The 19,966-nt window shown below is 40.7% G+C and overlaps 1 protein-coding gene across 1 annotated transcript; it reads left to right on the top strand.

Moving 5' to 3' along the window:
* The first annotated feature begins 2,490 nt into the window (after positions 1 to 2,490).
* Positions 2,491 to 15,168, top strand: dlec1 (DLEC1 cilia and flagella associated protein). Its single transcript, XM_044340347.1, has 38 exons — positions 2,491 to 2,605; positions 2,693 to 2,833; positions 2,959 to 3,115; positions 3,277 to 3,390; positions 3,465 to 3,649; positions 4,078 to 4,301; positions 5,478 to 5,562; positions 5,663 to 5,750; positions 6,049 to 6,222; positions 6,376 to 6,512; positions 6,663 to 6,755; positions 6,955 to 7,045; positions 7,202 to 7,364; positions 7,623 to 7,815; positions 8,048 to 8,124; positions 8,311 to 8,473; positions 8,558 to 8,654; positions 8,777 to 8,907; positions 9,042 to 9,203; positions 9,318 to 9,448; positions 9,668 to 9,818; positions 10,066 to 10,182; positions 10,314 to 10,429; positions 10,543 to 10,728; positions 10,807 to 10,874; positions 10,973 to 11,124; positions 11,227 to 11,342; positions 11,442 to 11,512; positions 12,192 to 12,412; positions 12,621 to 12,779; positions 12,872 to 12,994; positions 13,130 to 13,224; positions 13,384 to 13,468; positions 13,581 to 13,778; positions 13,887 to 14,051; positions 14,176 to 14,326; positions 14,737 to 14,854; positions 14,955 to 15,168. Exons 1-38 carry the CDS (start codon positions 2,522 to 2,524, stop codon positions 15,073 to 15,075), a joined length of 5,103 nt encoding a protein of 1,700 aa, XP_044196282.1. The 5' UTR covers positions 2,491 to 2,521; the 3' UTR covers positions 15,076 to 15,168.
* The last annotated feature ends 4,798 nt before the right edge of the window (positions 15,169 to 19,966 follow it).

The following is a 19,966-nucleotide window of genomic DNA, read 5'->3' as shown; positions in this document are numbered from 1 at the left end:
GGTCTGACAAGTACGCCACTGTGCTTGCTCTTATGACTTTCATTCAGCTCCCTGCCAGTGGAAACTACACCTTTGGATGGAATGCTACAAATTATAGATTAAAATAGATACTTGAATAAAGTTCAATGTAAATCTTTATAAGATAACATTGAAGGAGCCTTTATTACTGTACATAGTGTTATTGTGTGATTTTACAAGGCATTCTGCCACCTATAGAATGGGATTTGATTTGTTTAGGGTGTTGCCATAGTCTGGTACAGACCTTCCATTTATAGCCTGAGGTGTGGTCTTGCCTCTCCCCCGTATCTTTTTACACCACACAGTTAATGTTTGGAGCCTCATCACTCCACATCACACCATGTTTACAGCCATCATTGTTGTAATACCTTAGGTCTTAACACTAACTACTGACAGTGAGTAAAGCCCTCATTCCTCGACAGAGAGTGCTTGGCTGAATGTTGATTCAAGCACCAAAATATGTGCTAAAGCAACAATTCAAAGCTAAATAGATCAGGATAGATCAGGTGGTGATTATCATGCATGCCTAGCTCATCTGTTATGAGCAAAAAATCCACTTTTTGGCCAATTATTAAAGAGGTCTTGGTATGTTTTTTTATTGGTGTCACTATAATAGTAGTATACTTGGCAGGTAAATAGTGTTTGTGCAATGCATTGGACACAGGAGCTTCTGTTCTCGGTAAGAATGTAATATACAAGGACTGAGACAGATCCCTCTTTGTGCCTCTTTATTATCAGTGTCTGCCAGCCTGTTCTGTCCTATGAACTCTCGTGCTGGGGCAGGCCTTGTGAAAAAACAGCTCTGTCTGGCAAACCACGAGGAGCTACAAAGTGGGCTAACAATTGCCTCTTTGAGATTCCCACTTGAGCACCACATGAGCTGATCAGCAGTCGGAGAATTTGTTTTGGGTGTATTTGCAATCTTGGCCTCTTAAACAAGCTGACTGTTGTGGTTTTTTCTATATGGCATTATATGTGTTGTTCCATTTAGGTTGTTCTTAGCTGCTCTTTTTGTATATGGACAATGCTTTGAAAATACTTTGCATGACTCAGTCTGATAAAAACACAAGACTCTTTAGTGCCTTCTGCATTTTACAAGTTTGCTGTCTAAGTAGTTTCATGTAAAAGGAATCACATGGGAAACAGATACGGCCACACCTCATATGTGAGTACAGTATGCGTGTGTGATTGTTATTAAACATGTTGCATCTGGTCTCATGAGGCATTCTGGTTCATATGTAGCAGTATAACAGACTGAGTATTTGAGCTGCAAGTAATCAGGTAAACATACATAACCTCAGGTAAGGCAAACTCTTCATTTAGACTATTTTAGTGAATTGAAATGATGTTTTATCATTAACTTAAATATCTTGTTTTATTCACAAATTTCAGTTTGAATATTGTTGCATGGTGGAGATGTTTTGTGTGTGTATTTTTGATGACTTATATGTCTTATTTTCTGATAGAAAACTAAAACTATATTAGCTTAATCCCTCATAAGGTGCAACATACTCACGTTTGAAGTTAGCAGCTTATTTCACACTCAGATCTTGATTTATAGAATTAATACGATTGATGATTTATTATTTTCATGACTTATGAACATAAAGCTGAACACCTACAGCTAATGGAGGAATAGCTTAATTGCCACTGCAAAGGATGTCAGTGATCGATAGGTAAAATTACTTTGCTGACCTTATTGTCCTAAATTCACTCAGTACATTAGAGCCCACCCCTCCTCTTCCTTCAGTTCTGTCCCGTCTGAAACATTCATATCCTGGTACCATAAATGCGTTAGTTGATTATTTCAGCCATGTCTCAGAAATGGACAGAAAGTCCAGATTTGAGTTAGACAATAAATTAATTACCTTACAATACTTCTGATGTTTAAGTGTCCACCAAACAGTCTCCTCGGTTTCCCATAGTACTTTAACGTTTGACAGTTTGAAATGTTTTGGATATCCTCTGCTTCCTCACTGTAGGCTATTAACATAATATTAATAACGTTTTGTGAGAAAAAAAACGTCGCTGTACTACAGGACTGTACAGAAAAAGACAAATTTTGGAAAGTGAATTATCTTCACCAGGTAGAAGGGGACTGTAAACGCCTCTACAATACAAGAACAACTGCTCAACCATCAATACGGAGTGTCAAAACGTACAAAAAAGAAATGAGAATGTTAAAACTTTGTTTGTTTCTTGTTTTGGGGACACAAAATACAATTTAAAAATGAAATATAGTGGGGTTTTGTTTTTGTTATTATTATTATCTGTGATTCCTTCCTGGTGAGCGACGGAGCAGGCGTGTTGGGCTGTCGCTATGGCAACCAGATGTACACCAACACGGCTGAAAAGCAGCGAGCACTTGAGGACTTCAGTAACATTTAACATTAAGCCACAGCTCTAAGTGTATATTTTCTCAAAGCGGCTGTCTATAGCTAATTACATCAGCTAAAAACTAAATCAGCTAAAAACATCAGCATTAGCGTTAGCTGAATCAACCATGCAGGAGGAATCCGAGACAAGAGAAAAATCCCGGTTTGATCCGTCAGTGAACAGTCACAGACCCGCGTCAGGGAAGTCGCAAGTAAGATGCACACCTGATGGCCATTTATCGGCTGCTCAAGCAAAATGACTTTCATGATAAAGCTCCTCTCTCTTCCTTGTACACTAGGACATCTCTCATGTTTTAGCAAGTATTTTCAAGGACCTTTACACGAAAGACATCATTGGGAAGGACACTCTGTCCAACCTCACGAAGACAAAGAAGGGAAGAAGCAGCTATCATGACAGATATGTTGAAGAGCTTCAACAGGTAACACTTCAATTCAAAGCTGCATACTTGGAAAAACGATAATAACACAGAAATGTAATTTTTTTATTATAATATGACTGTAGAAATTGTAATCATCTTTGTTATTGTTTTTTTTCATTATATAGATTCATTCAGAATACAGCCAATGTATAAAAGAGGCAGACATGCTGGAAAGTCATATAATTCAGGCCAGAGCTCGGGCTGCGACCATAGAAAGCCAGGCCTATGAGAGGATGAAAGAGAAGATTGGAGATGTTGATGATCACCAGGGTCTCCTTACGGGTGAGATGCAAGTATTTTTATGAATTCATACAATATATTATACTGCTGTGAAGTGCTGTGCTGTTTTACTGAAGTATTCTTTGTTGATGTCATTTATGAATATGAACTCTAACTACTATTTCTTTTGTAATTCAGCTCTATTTTGTATGTCTTTTTTTCAGTCGAATCCGCCTTTTCCTGCTGTGTAGATGGGGATCTGCTCAAAAAGAATGACCTGATTTCCCCCCAGGACTACTTACCTACACAAAAACCACGGGTGGAAGCACCAGCAGCAGGTACCTGACCCTCTTTGGGACTCATCTTAAAGTGCCAGTGTCTTTGGACTCACTATTTTACTTTTTCTTGACAGTAAGAACAAATCCTGCCAGACCTACCTTCACCTACACCATGCACGTGTCCAGGGAGCCTCAGGATGATGGTTATACTCTGATTCCCAGTCAAGAAAAGACCGTCTTAGAAATGCATGAGTCAGATCTCAGCCTGACTCTAGAATCCAGCTCATATACCCCAAAGAGGATGAAAACACCCAATGAGGTGAGGAGCCAGAAACTTATATCCTCTCAATTGGACAAAGTTATCAAGACTGATATTTAGGTCCTTTGTGTGCTACTACCACTGACACTAAAACAAATGTGCTATATCAGTATTATTCATTTTTAATGGCAGTAGTTTGTTAGAGGTGGTATTTTTTTATTAATAATGAACTTATTCAGTGTTTCTTCTAAATAGAATTTTTAATATTATAATTGATACAACAAAAATCAATATATAAACAATCAAAACAAAGACTTATTGGAATAAACCAAAAATGGAGCCAACAGAGACAAAACAGGACATAAAAACAACTATTTAGACATTCATCCAGGTTTTGAGATTTTTTTACATCTGGCAAGCTTGAGTTCCTATAAATACAGATTATAAATCATTGTTAATATCTGTCAATAATCTCCCCTGTGTTTCAGAAGCCAAACCAGACCAAACCCAGACCAAAGTGGAAAGATGAGCCAAGTGCAAAGGATCGGGCAGAAGGCTGGGAGAAACTTAAGAAGCTGAAAGAAAGGCACAGCTTCCTGCGCAATCCACGCTTCCTTCCTCCAAATGCACAGCAGGGTGGCACATCCCTCATCTGCTCCAGAGCCAAAGCGGCGAAGACAGAGCACGGGAGGAAAGGGAAGGAGGAGCAAAGGTGCAATGCCTGAAATGTGCTGAGCATGCAGGTCTTTTTTTCCATTATCCCACAGTGAATGCTCATCATTTTGTCATAGGGCAGACAATATAATAAAGGCAGGATATTGACATAGAGTATATCGACAATGTGCTATATTTGACAAAATACAATAGCCCTGGGTTACACAATACCTCTATAATATTAACTGCAAACACAAATACCCTTTACCTCAGTACATGCAGCTGGACACCTTTTGTGCTGAAGTAGAAATGTGTAACTTAATCTGACTGGCATTATGTAATTTCTCATGTGGTGCCTCGGCCATGTTGTGTTTCTGATCATATTATTTGTGGTTTAGTTAGCTTATTACAACCAAATCATCCAAAGCCTTTTAAATTGCCTTATTCACTATGTATTGTAGATAGAAGCAGTTTGCCTACACATAGTCCGATACCTAATAAGCCAGAGCGGACTTTCCCACCACTTGTATTAAAACATCTCAGAGCATTTTGCTTTGTGACTGTTACATTACATTCTTAATTAAATCAGGCCTGGTTCAAATAATGTTTGCATACAGATTGTGGGGGTCAAGTCTCTCAAATGCATTTTTGACACAGCTCTGATCCAGAGAAAAACACAGATAGAAGACCATCTGAATGCCAAACGAAGCACATCCTACAATGAGAGCAAAGTATACATTTACGACAGGCTGACTCATACTGCCTGTGGGTACAAACAGTGCTGGTCGCAACTAACTGCTGGATGATGAACTATCTGGCTGCTGTTATAATCTGCACTGAATATCTGGCACTGAATAATACTGATACGTAAATTGTGTAGGTGTGACAATTTTACAGCTGTAATTTGTTTCACTGTAGTCTTTGTCTTCAACATCCAAAGTTGTTCAATATATAAAGTAAATGTGTGTATGCAGGGATAGGCAATTTTTTTTGTCAGTTTTGTTTTTCTGTGTGAAGCATACAGTATTAGAGCAGCTCCAAGCAGAGGGCAAAAACTCCTTGGCAGATGAAGAAAGTGCAAAAATCATAAATGCTTGCTTTGTGGTTTTTCGTGTAGGACTCAATGCTGGCGCTGGTAGCTTTTTACCCAGCTCACCACTTCCTGTGTGACTATTTTTTACTGAGAGCACACAGAATACTCAGGTGTTGTGTTTGTACTCTTTCTGTCTGACAGCTCCAGTGATGATCCTGTCCCAGTCTTCTTAGCAAAACCCTCAGTAGTGTTCTTCACAGACTACAGCGTGGGACATGTGTATGAGGTAAGTTTCTGACACTGATATTTTACCTGCACTCTAATCATAGTCAGTGAAATGATAAGCAGTAAAACATCCTGTCCTGTCTTGTCTGGTCTTGTCTTAGACTACACTGGAGCTGCAAAATCTGACTTCCTCAAGCCGTCACGTCCGAGTCATCCCCCCTACCACCTCTTATTTCTCTATTGGCCTGGGTGAGCTCTTTCTTTGGCTCTGATTGGACTGTATATAGCCTTCTTATAGTAGATGCTTTGCACTGCACAGTGTGTCAGGTATCAGTGACTGTATCACAAAAGAATGCCAGAAAGTTTTGACAAATACAGTCATCTCTGGAATTCAATTGATGTTTTTTTTGGCAATCCAGTATGTGAACACCAGCACCACCTACTGTAACAAACATGTATGAAAAGATGAGTGGGATACAACTGGATATAGAGAGTTACACTAGCTCAATGTGAGACGAGGGGTTGTCATTTTGGTCTGTTTTGGCAGGGAGATTCCCCGGTGAGGGCGGTGTTGTTGCTCCAGGGATGAGTTGTAAGTACACAGTGCGCTTCGCTCCAGACTCTCTGGCGGACTACGAGGACTTCCTAGTGATAGAGACCCAGGCTGAGCGCTTGCTTGTGGTCCCCATCGAGGCCCGACGACCCCCTCCTGTACTCACCTGTGAGGCTCTGCCAACCTTATCTTCCTTTTAAGTAGCCTCTAAAAGAACACAACATTTTCATCGTAATCCTCCTTATGTCTTCTAATTAAGTAGGAAAAAATTGTATATGCTGTATATTGTTATGCCTTGTTCATATGACCTAATAATTGCAGTACCTAGAGTTCTGGACTGTGGTTATTGCCTGATTGGAGGAGTAAAGTTTGTTGAGTTCCTGTGCCAAAATGTTGGTCTCAGCGCTGGGACTTTCTGCATTATCCCAAAGAACCAGTGGCCAGCCTCCAACCTCAGGGTAAAAATCTATGTGACAAATTGCCCAAGATAAAAATACAGTTTTATCTCAGTGATTGGTAACTTTCAAATATAATATTTTTTTTATTGTAACAAAGAAGGTAACCTTCATGTGCTTGACAAATGTTCCGTTTTTATTTTCTTTATATAGTCGGTGGTGAGGACTTACTTTTCTGAGCAGCCGCCCTTTGCAGTCAGCCCGTCTCTCTTTGTGCTGCAGCCAGGAGAGGCCACTGTAGTGGAGGTGGGTCTGATGTGGAGGTAAATTAAATTTACATTTGACACTAAAAGTGATAAGCAAATACAGTGCTTTTTCATATATTATTAGATTATCATAAAACCACACACAATTTATATATACCTCTTAAAGCCTTCCTAATATACTTCCCAGTTTTTGAGACACAAAAACGTCTATCTTTGTGTGCACATGTGTGTCTTTGCAGGTTGTTTTCTTTCCCACCACTGCTGAGAGGAGTTGTCAGGTGTTCACTGTAGTATGTGACAACTGCCAGGTGAAAGACATTTCTGTTGAAGGTGAATCTTTTCAATGATCAGCTAAGTTTTGCTGCCTTATAAATGAGTCTTCAGAATTCCCTCTATTGTAAGATCAGTTGTACTTCTTTGGATGTTGACCCCCTGCACTTTCTCTTTGTGTGTGTGTGTGTGTGTTTGTGTGTGTGTGTTTCCCAGGTGAAGGCCAGCTGATTGCTCTTGAGCTTGTGTCTGTATCTGGAGAGAAGGAGCCTGCTGTGGTGGGAGAGGTGCATGACCTCACTGCAGACCACTTTGTCCGTTTCAGTCCGTGTAACCCTCACTCTGTGCAACAGAAGAAGCTTGTCATCAGAAATAATGTGTAAACCTCAGTTTTATATACCTTCCTATCACAACACTGGAACTTTTTTGTGATTATAACACCTCTCTTCTCCAACACAAATACGCACAACATCTGCATTCAGTTTGACCACAAAGTAACATAATGTGTTAGAAGTTGCTTCAACCAAGAGCTGCTGCTCTGCCACTTTTTATAGTTGCACATGAGGAAATTACTTCATTAACTGTCATATTACATCTCTCTCTCTCTCTCTCTCTCTCTGTCTTACCGGGGATGAAGCCACTTGGAGATGCCTTTTCACTGGCAGATCATGAAGCCCAACCTGCACCCTCTGCTTCCGGGGGAAACCCCGAAGCCCTCACATATTCACTTCCACCTGGCCACAGATGGTGCTTTCCATGTGAGCCCCCTAACAGGCATACTGGCCCCCTGCCAGGACCAAGAGTTTTTGTTCACCTTCTCTCCTAAGGAGGTAAATAAGACTCAGAAAACATTCTTCAGGGGTTTATTATGTCACTACTTATGCTTAAAGAACGCAGTATTTCTTATTTTTTAATGTCATCAAGCAGTACATTCATTTTCCTGAACACAACATAGATAATAGTGCTCTCAATGTCATAGTATGCTATATGTCAGAAGGAAATATTTCTCAGAAACCTTTCTCATATGTTACACATCATTCAAAATCTTTGTGTTTTCTTAAGTTGAAGGATTACCACAGTGTCTGTCATTTAGTCCTGAGAGACGTCCCCCATCTGCCACCAGAGCCCTGTGACAATGGGTAAAGTTCCTGTTTCCCTGTATGAACCATGGTACAAGTGTGTTCACTGTAAATATTCATGTGTAAAAATGACACCACAAGGTCATCACATACGAAGTGCTGACATCACATGTTAAGTTTACTAAACTGAAGCTTGGCATACTTTTCATCTAACAAATTGTTGGATTGTGTGTGTGGGAAATCTAGCGTCCTTCAGCCTGTGTGCACCGGCTCCAAGGTGAGCGATGTCATCGTCATGGATATAGAGGTCAAGGGGTCAACAGAGCCCTACCAGGTCCTACTGGAGCCCTATGCTGTTGTAATCCCTGGTGAACTTTTTATTTGCACAACCACACGGAGGCAGTTCAAGGTTATTGAAATTACTGTTTCATTGACAGACATAGTTGACACATAAAAGATACAGTTACAAATGGTGTTTTCTTGTGTGTATCAGATGTGGAACCACAGTAAAACCTGTGTCTTTTTTCAATGGGAGAGGATGAACAGCGGCTGCCACATAATAGAGGTGGAGCCCTCTGCTGGTAAAATAGGTGTGTCACACAGTACAATGATACAGACATACAGTATCCTTCCATGAAGTTTAAAATGAAGGATGAATTAATTATTTTTTCATTGTTTTATTGACTGATTGATTTGTGTTTGATGGGTCCAGAGGAGAATGAGTGCTTTGATTTTGACCTGATTGTGACCGGAGGGAAACCAGAGAGGGTCGTGACCAGTGTGGTTTGCCACATAGAGCATCACCATGAGCCTGTCACGTTAGCTGTGGAAGTCTCCTTCAAGGTGAGAATTAATCATAACACTATCACAACATTACTAAAGTGTCGAAAATCCACATTAATGCTGTGACATGTTCTTTGAGTGTAGCTTGTCTGTGAGCTGTGACCTCTTTATGTTCATCATGCGGTGTTGGTTAGGGTCCTATAGTGACCCTCAATGTGCCCAGTGTGGACTTTGGGCTCATGAGGCTTGGGGAGCAGACCCAGACCTCACTGCTCCTCACCAACATCACCCAGCTGGAGGCTTCCTGGACACTGGAGGAGAGGCATAACAGTCAGCAAGACCACCAAGACACACAGGTACAATAGACCAACATGGCAACACACCTGTGATAAGATAACATGTATTTTATAGTTAGATTCATCATTAATGTGTACATTAACTTCTATTATATTGTCTGTATTTGTCCTTAGATATTAGTAGAGCCATGCAGAGGTGTGCTGCCTCCTTTGGCTTCTTGCAGTGTGGACGTCGTCTTTAGACCACATTTCTGCCAGCAGTTTGAAACAGAGCTGGAGCTTACAGTGGAGAAGGGAACAGGATGGTGAGGCCTCTCAGCTACCTAAAACTTTATTGTTCTCTTTAAGATTTACCTCAAGATGTAGATTTTCTTGTTACCCAAGCATTGTGCCTAAAGGCAGCTGGAACTGAGAGGCTGTCAAGTGATGCAGAGTGACAACAGCCGTGATAACACTATCAGCAATAATGATCTGTGACAGAGCTCTGTTGATAACAAGTAGCACTACCTGTGTGTTCTTTGCAGTCACCTGTCAGTGCGAGCAGATGTGCAGTCTCCTCAGGTGTGTCTGCTAAACTGTGAGCTGGTCTTCTCTGGACTCTACACTGGAGTTCCTGCCAAGGGGGCAGTCACTCTTTTCAATCAGACCCTGCTGCCTTCACACTTCACCTGGATGGTGCGTGGAACTACTTTTAACATTCATCACCACTTCATTTACTTTATGAACATGAAATGATGTAGGAAACAAAGCCCTGACCTGTAACAATGTTTGTGATTATGTAAGGTTGTTTGATTACATGTTATTAATGGGAAAATGTGGGTTTTTTTTTCATATCTTCCCCATAAATAAGATGGACAAAAATTGGGATCTCTTTCAACATAATTATTACTTGGTGAAGTCATGTTGACATTTTCTCCTGCAGGCTCAGCTTCAGGGTCCACAGGCTTCACTGTGTTCAGCCAGTTTTGATCCTTCATCTGGTACTCTGGGACCTAACACTAGCATGGAGATCACTGTCACCTTTACATCTCACAGAGATGTAAGTACCAGTCTACATACTTGAAGCTCATATGATTTGTCACCAAAGACAAAAAGGTTTGAATGTATCTCATCTTTAATCTACTGTCACAAAATCTTGTTTACTTTGCTTTATCCTTCCTCCAACTGCAGCTGACTGAGGTGGCCGCTCTCTGTGAGGTCCAGGGGATGAACTCTCCCCTTGTTCTTGGCATCGTGGCTTCCAAAACCAAGAAACTCAGTGTGTCATTTTCTCTGCCCAGTGTCTGGTAGTTACGTTGGCAAAAACCTTGTATAAGAACACCTTGCAACACCATCTGCTCCATAATTGTTCAGTAAGTCAGTTGGCACACAAAATGTAATTGCTGTTCTTTCCCTGTAGCTCTCCCGCTGATGATCAGAGCCCCTCGGCGCTGGAGCTCAACTTTGGACATGATGTCATTTTGAAGAGGGCCATTACCAAGCAGTTATTGATAACCAATCAAACCGCTATCCCTGCACCTTTCACCATAGAGGCAGAGTATTTCACTTCTCATGCCTCAAAGCCAAATAACCAGTCAGACAAAAGGTAAAGCAGCTAACTCACTGACCTAAAGAATGATTTTACTATATTGTAGATATGACACAGGTTGCATTTTAAACGCAGATGTACATACATCAAGAAGCCCCTTCACTCTGTTCAAGCTAAGAAAGTAGAAGAAAAAGCACATCAGGGTATGCTTATCTTTTTATTTGGGCTCACATTTTTAATATGAAGTAGTATAAGGGCAGACGTGGAGGTTCTGAATCTGTATTTCTGTATCCATTGGCAGAGTTTGTGAGCAGCCTGCTGGCTCATGGAAAAGGTGCAGCATTCTTTGTCCTGCCAAACACGGGGACACTGGGACCATTTGAGACTCAGACTGTGGATGTGACCGCTTACAGTGACATGTGGGGGGAATACAGAGATCACCTCATATGCAGAGTATGATTCTTGTACTTAAGGATTAGAAATGACTATAGACCTGTTTCCTCTTAATTTTTTCAGATGAAGTTGAACCTTTCCCTCTCTGTTTTTCTCCTGCAGGTGGGCGACCTTGAGCCCACGCTCATTCCCATGCAGATGACAGTGAAAGGCTGTCCGCTCTACTTCCAGATGACAGGCCCGCGTCCAGATGACCAGAACCAGGGACCAATCATACGGTCTGTTTATTTTTCTATTTTTTGGCTTTAAAAAGAGGTTGCAAACATTCGAGTAGTAACAGAGACCTTTTGGTCTGACATTCCCGTGCACATCATTAGGTTTGGTACTCACCTGTCTGGAGGTGACACAGTGTCTCGTTCTCTTCGCATCAACAATCCCACCATGTTTGGTAAGTATAATCATAAAAGACTTGGTCTGGATTAAGAACATTACTGACAGGAATAAGATGAACAAAATGTATTTTAACGCTGGTGCTTTAGTTGGTTTTACTCCTGATTTATTAGAAAAGGTTTTGGAAGAAAGAACCAGGAGGAGTGTTCAAACCAAACTGCAGTTTAAAGGTCTACCCCCCTGTATTGTCTTTTAGTAGTCTAAGAAAGTATGTTGAGTGTCTGGTTACAAATGTCCAAATGCTCCATAGAAGGAGTTAGGTGTTTTGTGCTCACAGTTGTGAAACTTATGAATGACACCTGACAAGTGCTTGTTTTCTGAGATATTAGTTGTTTTGTATTTTTAAAATAATTTTTAAGGTTTGGTTTCATATTTATTGCCTATTTTGTTGTTTTAAGGATATTACTAATGATCTGCCTTTCATATATTAATTAATACATTGTATTTACATTGCTTTTTGTTCATTTTAGTGGCTAGACAGGCTCCTGAGTTACACTGTGTCCTCTCAGAATATGTGTTAGTTTGTGAGTTAGTGTTATTACTGCAGTGTAATTTGTCTTTCACGTGTTTCTGCTGTGACGTCCCTGACTTGTGTCTCTTTTGTTGTCAATGTGTATGTGGAGCCAAACTAGTTTAGTTAATAAAGTTATCTAATCTAAATCTTTGTTTCCTGCCAGATATTCGTATGGACTGGGAGACCTATAACGTAGATCAGAACGATCGTAAGCTGGTGGATGTTTTGGTGGCATACGGGGGCGCCTTGCCCCTCAAGGACGCTGATGGCAATGAAATGATGAGCAGAGCAATGAGGCTTTCTGACGGGAACATTCAAACAGCCTGGGAACGAACTCACACCTCAAGCTCTGAGGGAACGAGTGGCTCTTGCCAAAGTGTGACAGTGAGTACATTAACACCACAACACAGACACACAAACAAGTTCAATGGCATACAATAATTTTATTACGAGGTGGCCTCTGGGAAATTCATATGGCTGTGCCAGTAAATGGACCCACATGAAATGTATATTTTATCATTTTATTGGCTTAAAACCAGCTTACGTCTATCATTTTATTGGCTTAAAACCAGCTTACGTCTATCAATTTCAGGATGTGGAAGGGGAGGAATATTTAACCAAGAATGCCTGTGAGGAAGAGGAAACCTGTCTTTATCCTTGTCATGCCAAGAAAAAACTCTTCTCTGTCCACATTCGACCTCATGTGGGCAGCCTGTCCGATTACCCATACTGCATCACGCCGCAGCAAATAGTACGTTACTAAAATTTTAGCCACACATGTATTTTACCACTGAGACACATCTGAATAAGTATCTGTTTTCTTCCTGGTAAATGTGTCTTAAGGTGATTCCAGCAAAAAGCAGCGGCACCATCCATGTATCTTTCACCCCTTTGACTCTTTCCCGGTCAGCTTGTGAGTCCAAATGTGTGGGCTTGGCTCTTGGCTTCATGAGTCTAGACTCAGAGGTAACATGCTAAATATACTAAAAAGTGTGTTTTACTGTCAAAACTGAGTAAAGGCAAAAAGTAGATGACTCTAATGCAGCATATATTTTGTATTAAACAATTCTAGTATTGTGTTGTTGTCGTTTTGTGTTACAGATGGCTGCCTGTGTTCCAGGTAAAGTTGGAAGGGTTCAGGGTTTGGATTTGGAGCCTGTCAGAATGGATCTACTAGCAGTCGTTAAGCCTGCAGTGTAAGCAGTTGCAATCATACTATTTATGTCCCCAAAACCCCTGATGCATCCAACTCAATTTATGTTTCCTAAATTAAAATCAGCTGAGGTCAGGCAAAAGCAGCTCAGAGGTGGTCTGATTAAGTTGCATATCTTCCTCTTGGCTCCCTGTTGCTGCAGGCTGTTAGTGCAGATGGAGGAGGACAAGGGGGTGCTGGAGTTTCATGCCATGGCCGGTGATTTACTATTGGGAGAATTGGAGGAGGTCAGTACAAGAAATGTACAACACTAATCAGCAGTGTTCAGACACACTGAAGCGCACGTATGAGGTATTGATCCCGAGGGCTTACGGTATTTCTGGTTGTTTTGTTCCGCAGCTGTTAATGCGAGAAGTTGAAGTCATACGGACATTTCAGCTGAGAAATACCTCTGAGATGGCCCTGCACTTCAGGCTGGAAACTCAGCCTCCATTTTTAGTGCTCAAGCCGCAGCCCCGAGCCCGTAGTGGCACCTCCAGCCACCCGCCTACTGGTGACAGTCAGCCTCTGGTGCTGCAACCCCAACATAACATGAAGGTGTGATGAGGAGGGCTGATTTTGATCTAAAAGGATTTTCCATTATCTTGTTATACTTGATAGCAACTTTATTGACTGTAACTCTTATTCTTGTCTTTTAAATACCAGGTGGAAGTGGCCTTCAACTGTTCCCTGCCTCTTGTGCTCAAAGCAGACCGGCAGGCAGATGAGGACGTTCCCCCTGGGGTGACGTTAGTCCACAGTGCAAGTGGGCAGAAGAAGCTGACGTTCCAGCAAAACCTCCTGATTCACTATAGCAACAATAGCCTGCAGGTCAGTGACTGTAGAAATGAATGTATAGAAGGAGAAAGTAAAATAACACTGTGTAATCATTTGTAGGTAATTGCAAAACTTTCACATCTCAAAAAGTTAATTTCATCTTGTGGGCTCTGTTCAGGCAGTGCCTCTCCGTGCCCATGTGAATCTTCCAACACTGAGTCTGTCCTCTGACAGCATCAACTTTGGGTTCTGCTACGTGGGGCAGACGCAGACCAGAGATGTAAACCTCCACAGCCATGGAGACTACACTTACTGGAGATCAGTTATAAGTAACCATGGAACCATCTTCTGTTTTTCCGCACTTAATTCCTTTAGGGTTTGTTTAGGTCTTAAGCTGAAGTGTACATGGCTTTACCAGCTGGAGTTATGTAATTTATTTACACATACAGGACTTTAGAATGCTGGTTATTATACATAGTTGGCATCTCTCATTGTTTAATGTATTAATGGGAAGGTGTCAGACTCTTCTGCCATATTATAGCCAGTTTGAGGCTTTTTCAGACTGTATAATGTCAAAGGATTCCCTTTCTTTTATATAACAAGAATTGGCAGAAAATAATGTCAGTGATTTCACTCTAGTTTCAATTCTCGGTGGCAATTAATATTAATATTCCCTCACAGACACTTGTCACATGGACCATGCCTGTGTGTTTCACTATATGTATGTATTTGTGTATAGATTCAGATGAAGGGGACTCCCATGTCTTCAGAATGACACCAGACTCTGGGCTCCTCAGGTCCAAGGAGCTCCATGTTACTAGCTGCAGCCAGCGTCTACAGATCAGCTTCACTGCCAGGTAACAAACCACAACCTAATATTAAAATGTCTGTGAAGGTAAAAAAATAACATGCCATGGTTTCAGATTTCTGAATTTTATGAGTTTGTGTGTGTTGTAGTGAGGACAGAGAGTTCAAGGCCACAGTGGTAATTCACGCTCCTCTGTTGGATACTCCCCTCACTGTGCAGCTCCAGGGGACAGGATCCTTTGATACACTGTACAGATCATCTACTATATAACCTGCTCTTCTTAAATTAACATATGTATGGTAATTTTGTAATATTTCAAACGTTGACTTTGTTAGGATAAATGTGAATAAATATACAGAACAACTTGGCAGGTCTCTGTCATTTTAATACATATAAAAGTGCTGCCTCGCTTTTAATGATCAATAAATTAGGAATTCATTACTGGTTCTCTATCTAGACTATCAATGTTTGTAAAGATGTTGACACTTAATATACAGTAGATGTTATAAGATCCTCGCTGAATTTCAGTAACTCAATACTCTGTCTGTTTAAATATTAATGAATGATTTATGCAGTTAAATATTCATGTGGCTTGATGTATAATCATCATCCTGCTATTTTACATGCATATTATATCGAGGTATTACTACCAAGGGTACAATAGCAGTAGCTTAGAGCATGTGGGTGTAAAGGTTATCAAAACTCAGATATTTAATGTAGTTTCACTGCAATTTAATTTCACAATTAATCATCAAATGACTTGTGTTAAATGATGCTTTAGTGGGATTTCAAAACACATTCTCTAATGACCAAAACCATATTGAAAAACAGCAGCAGCTCCCACTCCAGTCCCAATGCACATGGACACCATGCGATAGGCCCCGGAGACAATATCCATAACAGGAAACCACAAAGGATGGATACTAGAAAAGCCTGTTTCATCACTGATATTGCATGTATTTTGCTAGTGGGATTTTATCAGATGAGTCTTGTATTTTTTTTAACTAATGAACGAACAGCAGTTTACAAAAACCTTCAGCCTTCTGTTTGTGTTCATTCAGTAGTTATCACCTGACAGGCAGTTGAGAGGATGACCCCGAGCGATTGTTCCTCTTTAAGGATTCACCTTCTCCACTGGGATTTGTCCACAATACACAGCCAGATGCACACGAACAGACAGTGAGACAAAACATCAGAGCCAGCCTGAGGACTGAATAGGAAATCCATCATTTACTGTAAAGTTTGATCTGTAAAAAAAAAAAAAAAAAAAAAAAATCACTTCCCTGGTATTTTTAGGTTTTCCTCTGGAGCTCACCTGACTGCTAAAATCCCCATTGATTTGAAAAAAGTCGATATCAGCCACAGCTCACCCAGAGGGGGGGAGGATGGATTTTTCTTGAAGACCCTTTTAGCAAAGCATAAAGATCAAAAAAAGACAGCCACAAGCATAAACACAAGTAGGCAAACATGTGCTTCTACACATACACACATCTGACCAGGTTGTTCCAGTGCTGCAGGGAAGGCAAAGGCTGGTTCGATACTGGAAACTCCCGGGACTGCTCTGGCCCTCAGGGAAGCCTTCAGACCTGTGACTAATCAGCACAGGTGCTGCCCCATCACTCACCTGGCTGGAGTTCCCTACGGCTGAATGTATGTGAACTGCTGCTAGAGATTCTTTCATCTCAGTTCAATACAGTGTCACTGTGCACTACTTGAATTCACCTAACTCATGGATGGACCGAATATAAACTCCATTATTTAAAGTGTCGAGGAGATATAGTAGTTTCAGGGGATTCAGCCTACTTATGATAACTTTTTTCATTGTAAATATGCAGGATTTATGCAGCAATGTGCTCCAAAAACAAGTCAGAATCTGTACGTGCAGATCTCTATGAGAGGTGGCGGTGCTGTTAGCATGAAGTCATGGAGACAAACAGATGTGAAACAGATGTGAAAACACAGAACACACGTGATGCTGTGACAAATGAATATCTCCTATACATGTGCACCGTGGAGGTGGAGCATTAACTCTGTGCTCTTGATAACCACGATGCGAAAAAGCTGTTTGATTACTGTTCATAAAATCTGACTGTGAAGGCATCCTACTTTCCTCTGGAGACCCCAAATCATTCCGACACATTCTGCGAGGTGATGTTGCAAAAACCACAAGAAACTGTCAAACACATACACACACAAACACACACATACACACATACACACACACACACACACACACAGTCTGTTATTGATCTTAACAGCTGCCTGTGGTGCTCATCTACAGCACAGTTCAGCAGACTTCTGACATCTACAAGCACTGCAAATCCACAGAGAGATGCAAATGTCCAATTGATATTCATTGCACTCAAGCAGTCTTACACAGAGCAAGGGCATGTCTGATCACAATAAAACAGAGCTGTGTGGAACTAATGGGAAGAGAGCAATGGGGCCAAGGTCAGTGGTGCATTTGTTATTCTTGTACTCTGGTATTTTATGCCTAAAAGAGGAGACAGGACTGCCTGGTGTTGTATTTTTGTGCCCATTATAAGTAATTTTTTAAACACAGGTAGCCTATTTTTCTAGCTTACAGTATAATACAAAGGCACAGCAGTATGACAAGAAATCCAAATTATGCTACTATATATTCAGTCATTCCCTTAGTTACAGTACATATATAATGCACTGCTGCTTTGCATGGCCTTGTCCCTGATGGCCACACACACATACACACACATTGTCACTGTCCATTAGTCTGGAGCTGACGTCGACACGTTTGCTGATTGAATACAAAATGCCCTCCAGGCTGGCAGAAAAGAGGTTCAGTTGCACCAAAATGTTGCAGATATTTACAGGTTTCTTACACATATGCAAGACCTCAGTCAGTGCTTCTGTTCCTAATGCCTCCTGTAGACAGTGAAAAGATAGGAAATTTCATAATTAATAGTGGTCATTATGAGAGGATTAAGTAATTAGTGAAACATTAAACTAGCCACAAGACAGAGCAGTCAGAAAGTGGCCATCAGGCACATTAGCTTCACATATTATAGGTGAACACACGCTGCCGATGATTAGTGTCTAAGTTATATTAAAAACTCCAACATTTGAGGTGTCCTGACAAGTCATCTAGAGTACGTGTCTGCTTGTCCTCAGTAGTTACATCTTGTATGAATAGCATATGAAATGAAAATGAAAAGCAGAATGCAGAGTGCTTTTGCTAAGGCTTTACTGGTAACTCTTCATTACTGAAAGGCCCTCAGTTCAATGACTTCAGCATTTACAGTAACACACAGTGAGCTGAGATAAGACATGGGGCCAGTCCTCAAAAATTAAAGGGTAGTTTCAAAGGTTTTTTTAAAACAATAGTCAACTGGCCAACATTGCAAGAAGTTTTGCTGGCTGCAATCATTCCATTGTAAACCTATCCTTTAAACAAAAACGTCCTCAAAGTTTTCACAGTTAGAAAGTCTATAACCTAAAGTACCATTGCTTCTTAGGATCCTCTTTTCAGTTTCACTACAGTTGTCCTCGAGACATTAACAATTATGTCACAATGAACTGATAGACGAGAGCATCATAATCGGTCAAATGTGTGTCTGTTGTGATAGTTAAGACGGGAGGAGCAGGGGGACAAACTAGTAGTAGAGCAAGTCAAGGCCACCAATCCAAGGTTTGACTACTACTCAGGCAGAGCTGGAAACTCCCTCAGGGGCCTCAAAGGCACCAGGTTCACTGTGTGGAAATTAGTTTCAGTTAAATTAATTAACTGATTAATATAATCCAAAATGGAAAGAGCCTCAAAGCGACTCTTGCATTTTTACCTTACCTTGCATCTCTGTTTTGCACAGCGACCCTGCGTCGAGATCCAGTTTGAATACCTTTACATTAATATTCCAGTTATGCTTTCATTGTGCATATTTTAAAATAAATGATCAATTTATAACCAAAATTAAGTTGAGAGGGCTCAATAGAGGAACTTCATTATTTACACCCTTTTCCTACTGTGACGTGTTAAAACGTCTTCTGTGGAAAAAGGCTTATTATATGACGGATGTCAACTTTACATTTGGTGCTACTCTTTTTTGTTTGCACTCTTTTTTTGTGATACTTCTTTATTGAGATTTTGGCATAATTATACAGGGATGGGGTTATGAGTTTGATAGACTGTAGAGAAAGTAAATTAACGTAATCTCAAATGTCCAGACATGAATCAAAACAGAACTGACAAGCAGACAAAAATCAAGAAATAAGAATTTTCTTGTAATCATAAACTTGTAAGATCCTGTTGCCCATGAGGCCAAAGCAATCACTCTTGTGCACAACTGCAAGTTAATCAGACCTTGAAGTTCTTCCACATGTTTTTTTTTCATATAATGATGCCTTCACAATATCATATCAGAGGCAGAACTTTATTTATTACTCTATTTTTTCCTTTTTTTTATCAGCATATACAGTACTGTGCAAAGGCTTTAGGCACTTTAGATGTTTAGATTCTGTCAACTGGGAGGCGTTTGATCAGTCCCAAATTTATTCTGCAGCATAACAACGACCCCAAACATACAGCCAGAGCCATAAAGAAATATCTTCACTAATAATAAGAACAAGAAGTCCTGCAGCAGATGGTTTGGCCCCCATAGAGCCCTGATCTCAACATCACGGAGTCAGTCTGGGATTACATGAAGAGACAGAAACAACTTAGACGCCTAAACTCACAGAAGAACTGTGGCAACTTCTCCAAGATGCAGGAACAACTGACCTGCCAAGTACCTGAAAAACTGTGTGCAGCTGTATGAGCAGTGCTGTTTTATAGACAAAGCGTGGTCACATCAAATATTGATTTCATTTAGGTTTCTTCTGTTTACTCAACTTTACATGACGTTAATTAGCCTAATAAATAAAAACTATTAATGGAATTACTTTTGAAAGCATCCTTACTTTACTTTCAGTGCCTCAAACTTTTGCACAGGAGTGTAAAATACAAGGATCTGCTGTGATATTCAAGTCTCCTAAGTGAAATAGAATAGAATAAAATAGAATAGAGTCTCTTGGATCAGGTGTTGTATTTGCTCCAGGTGTCCACGGGGAGGCGCTACACGCTACAGTTTGGCGCCGCTGCCTTGGAAACGCACCACCGGAGCGCGCGTCACCACTTCCTGGAGCTCACGTT

Source organism: Thunnus albacares, chromosome 21 (genome assembly GCF_914725855.1).
Source record: "Thunnus albacares chromosome 21, fThuAlb1.1, whole genome shotgun sequence".
NCBI lineage: Eukaryota > Metazoa > Chordata > Actinopteri > Scombriformes > Scombridae > Thunnus > Thunnus albacares.
This window is presented reverse-complemented; position numbering and strand designations above follow the sequence as displayed.

Excerpts from the sequence above, each read along its gene's own strand:
- dlec1 (XM_044340347.1), top strand. The coding sequence starts at position 2,522 with ATGCAGGAGGAATCCGAGACAAGAGAAAAATCCCGGTTTGATCCGTCA. Across the intron at positions 9,819-10,065 it reads CTTCACACTTCACCTGGATG|GCTCAGCTTCAGGGTCCACA; the intron begins GTGCGTGGAACT and ends TTTCTCCTGCAG. Across the intron at positions 12,780-12,871 it reads GCATCACGCCGCAGCAAATA|GTGATTCCAGCAAAAAGCAG; the intron begins GTACGTTACTAA and ends ATGTGTCTTAAG.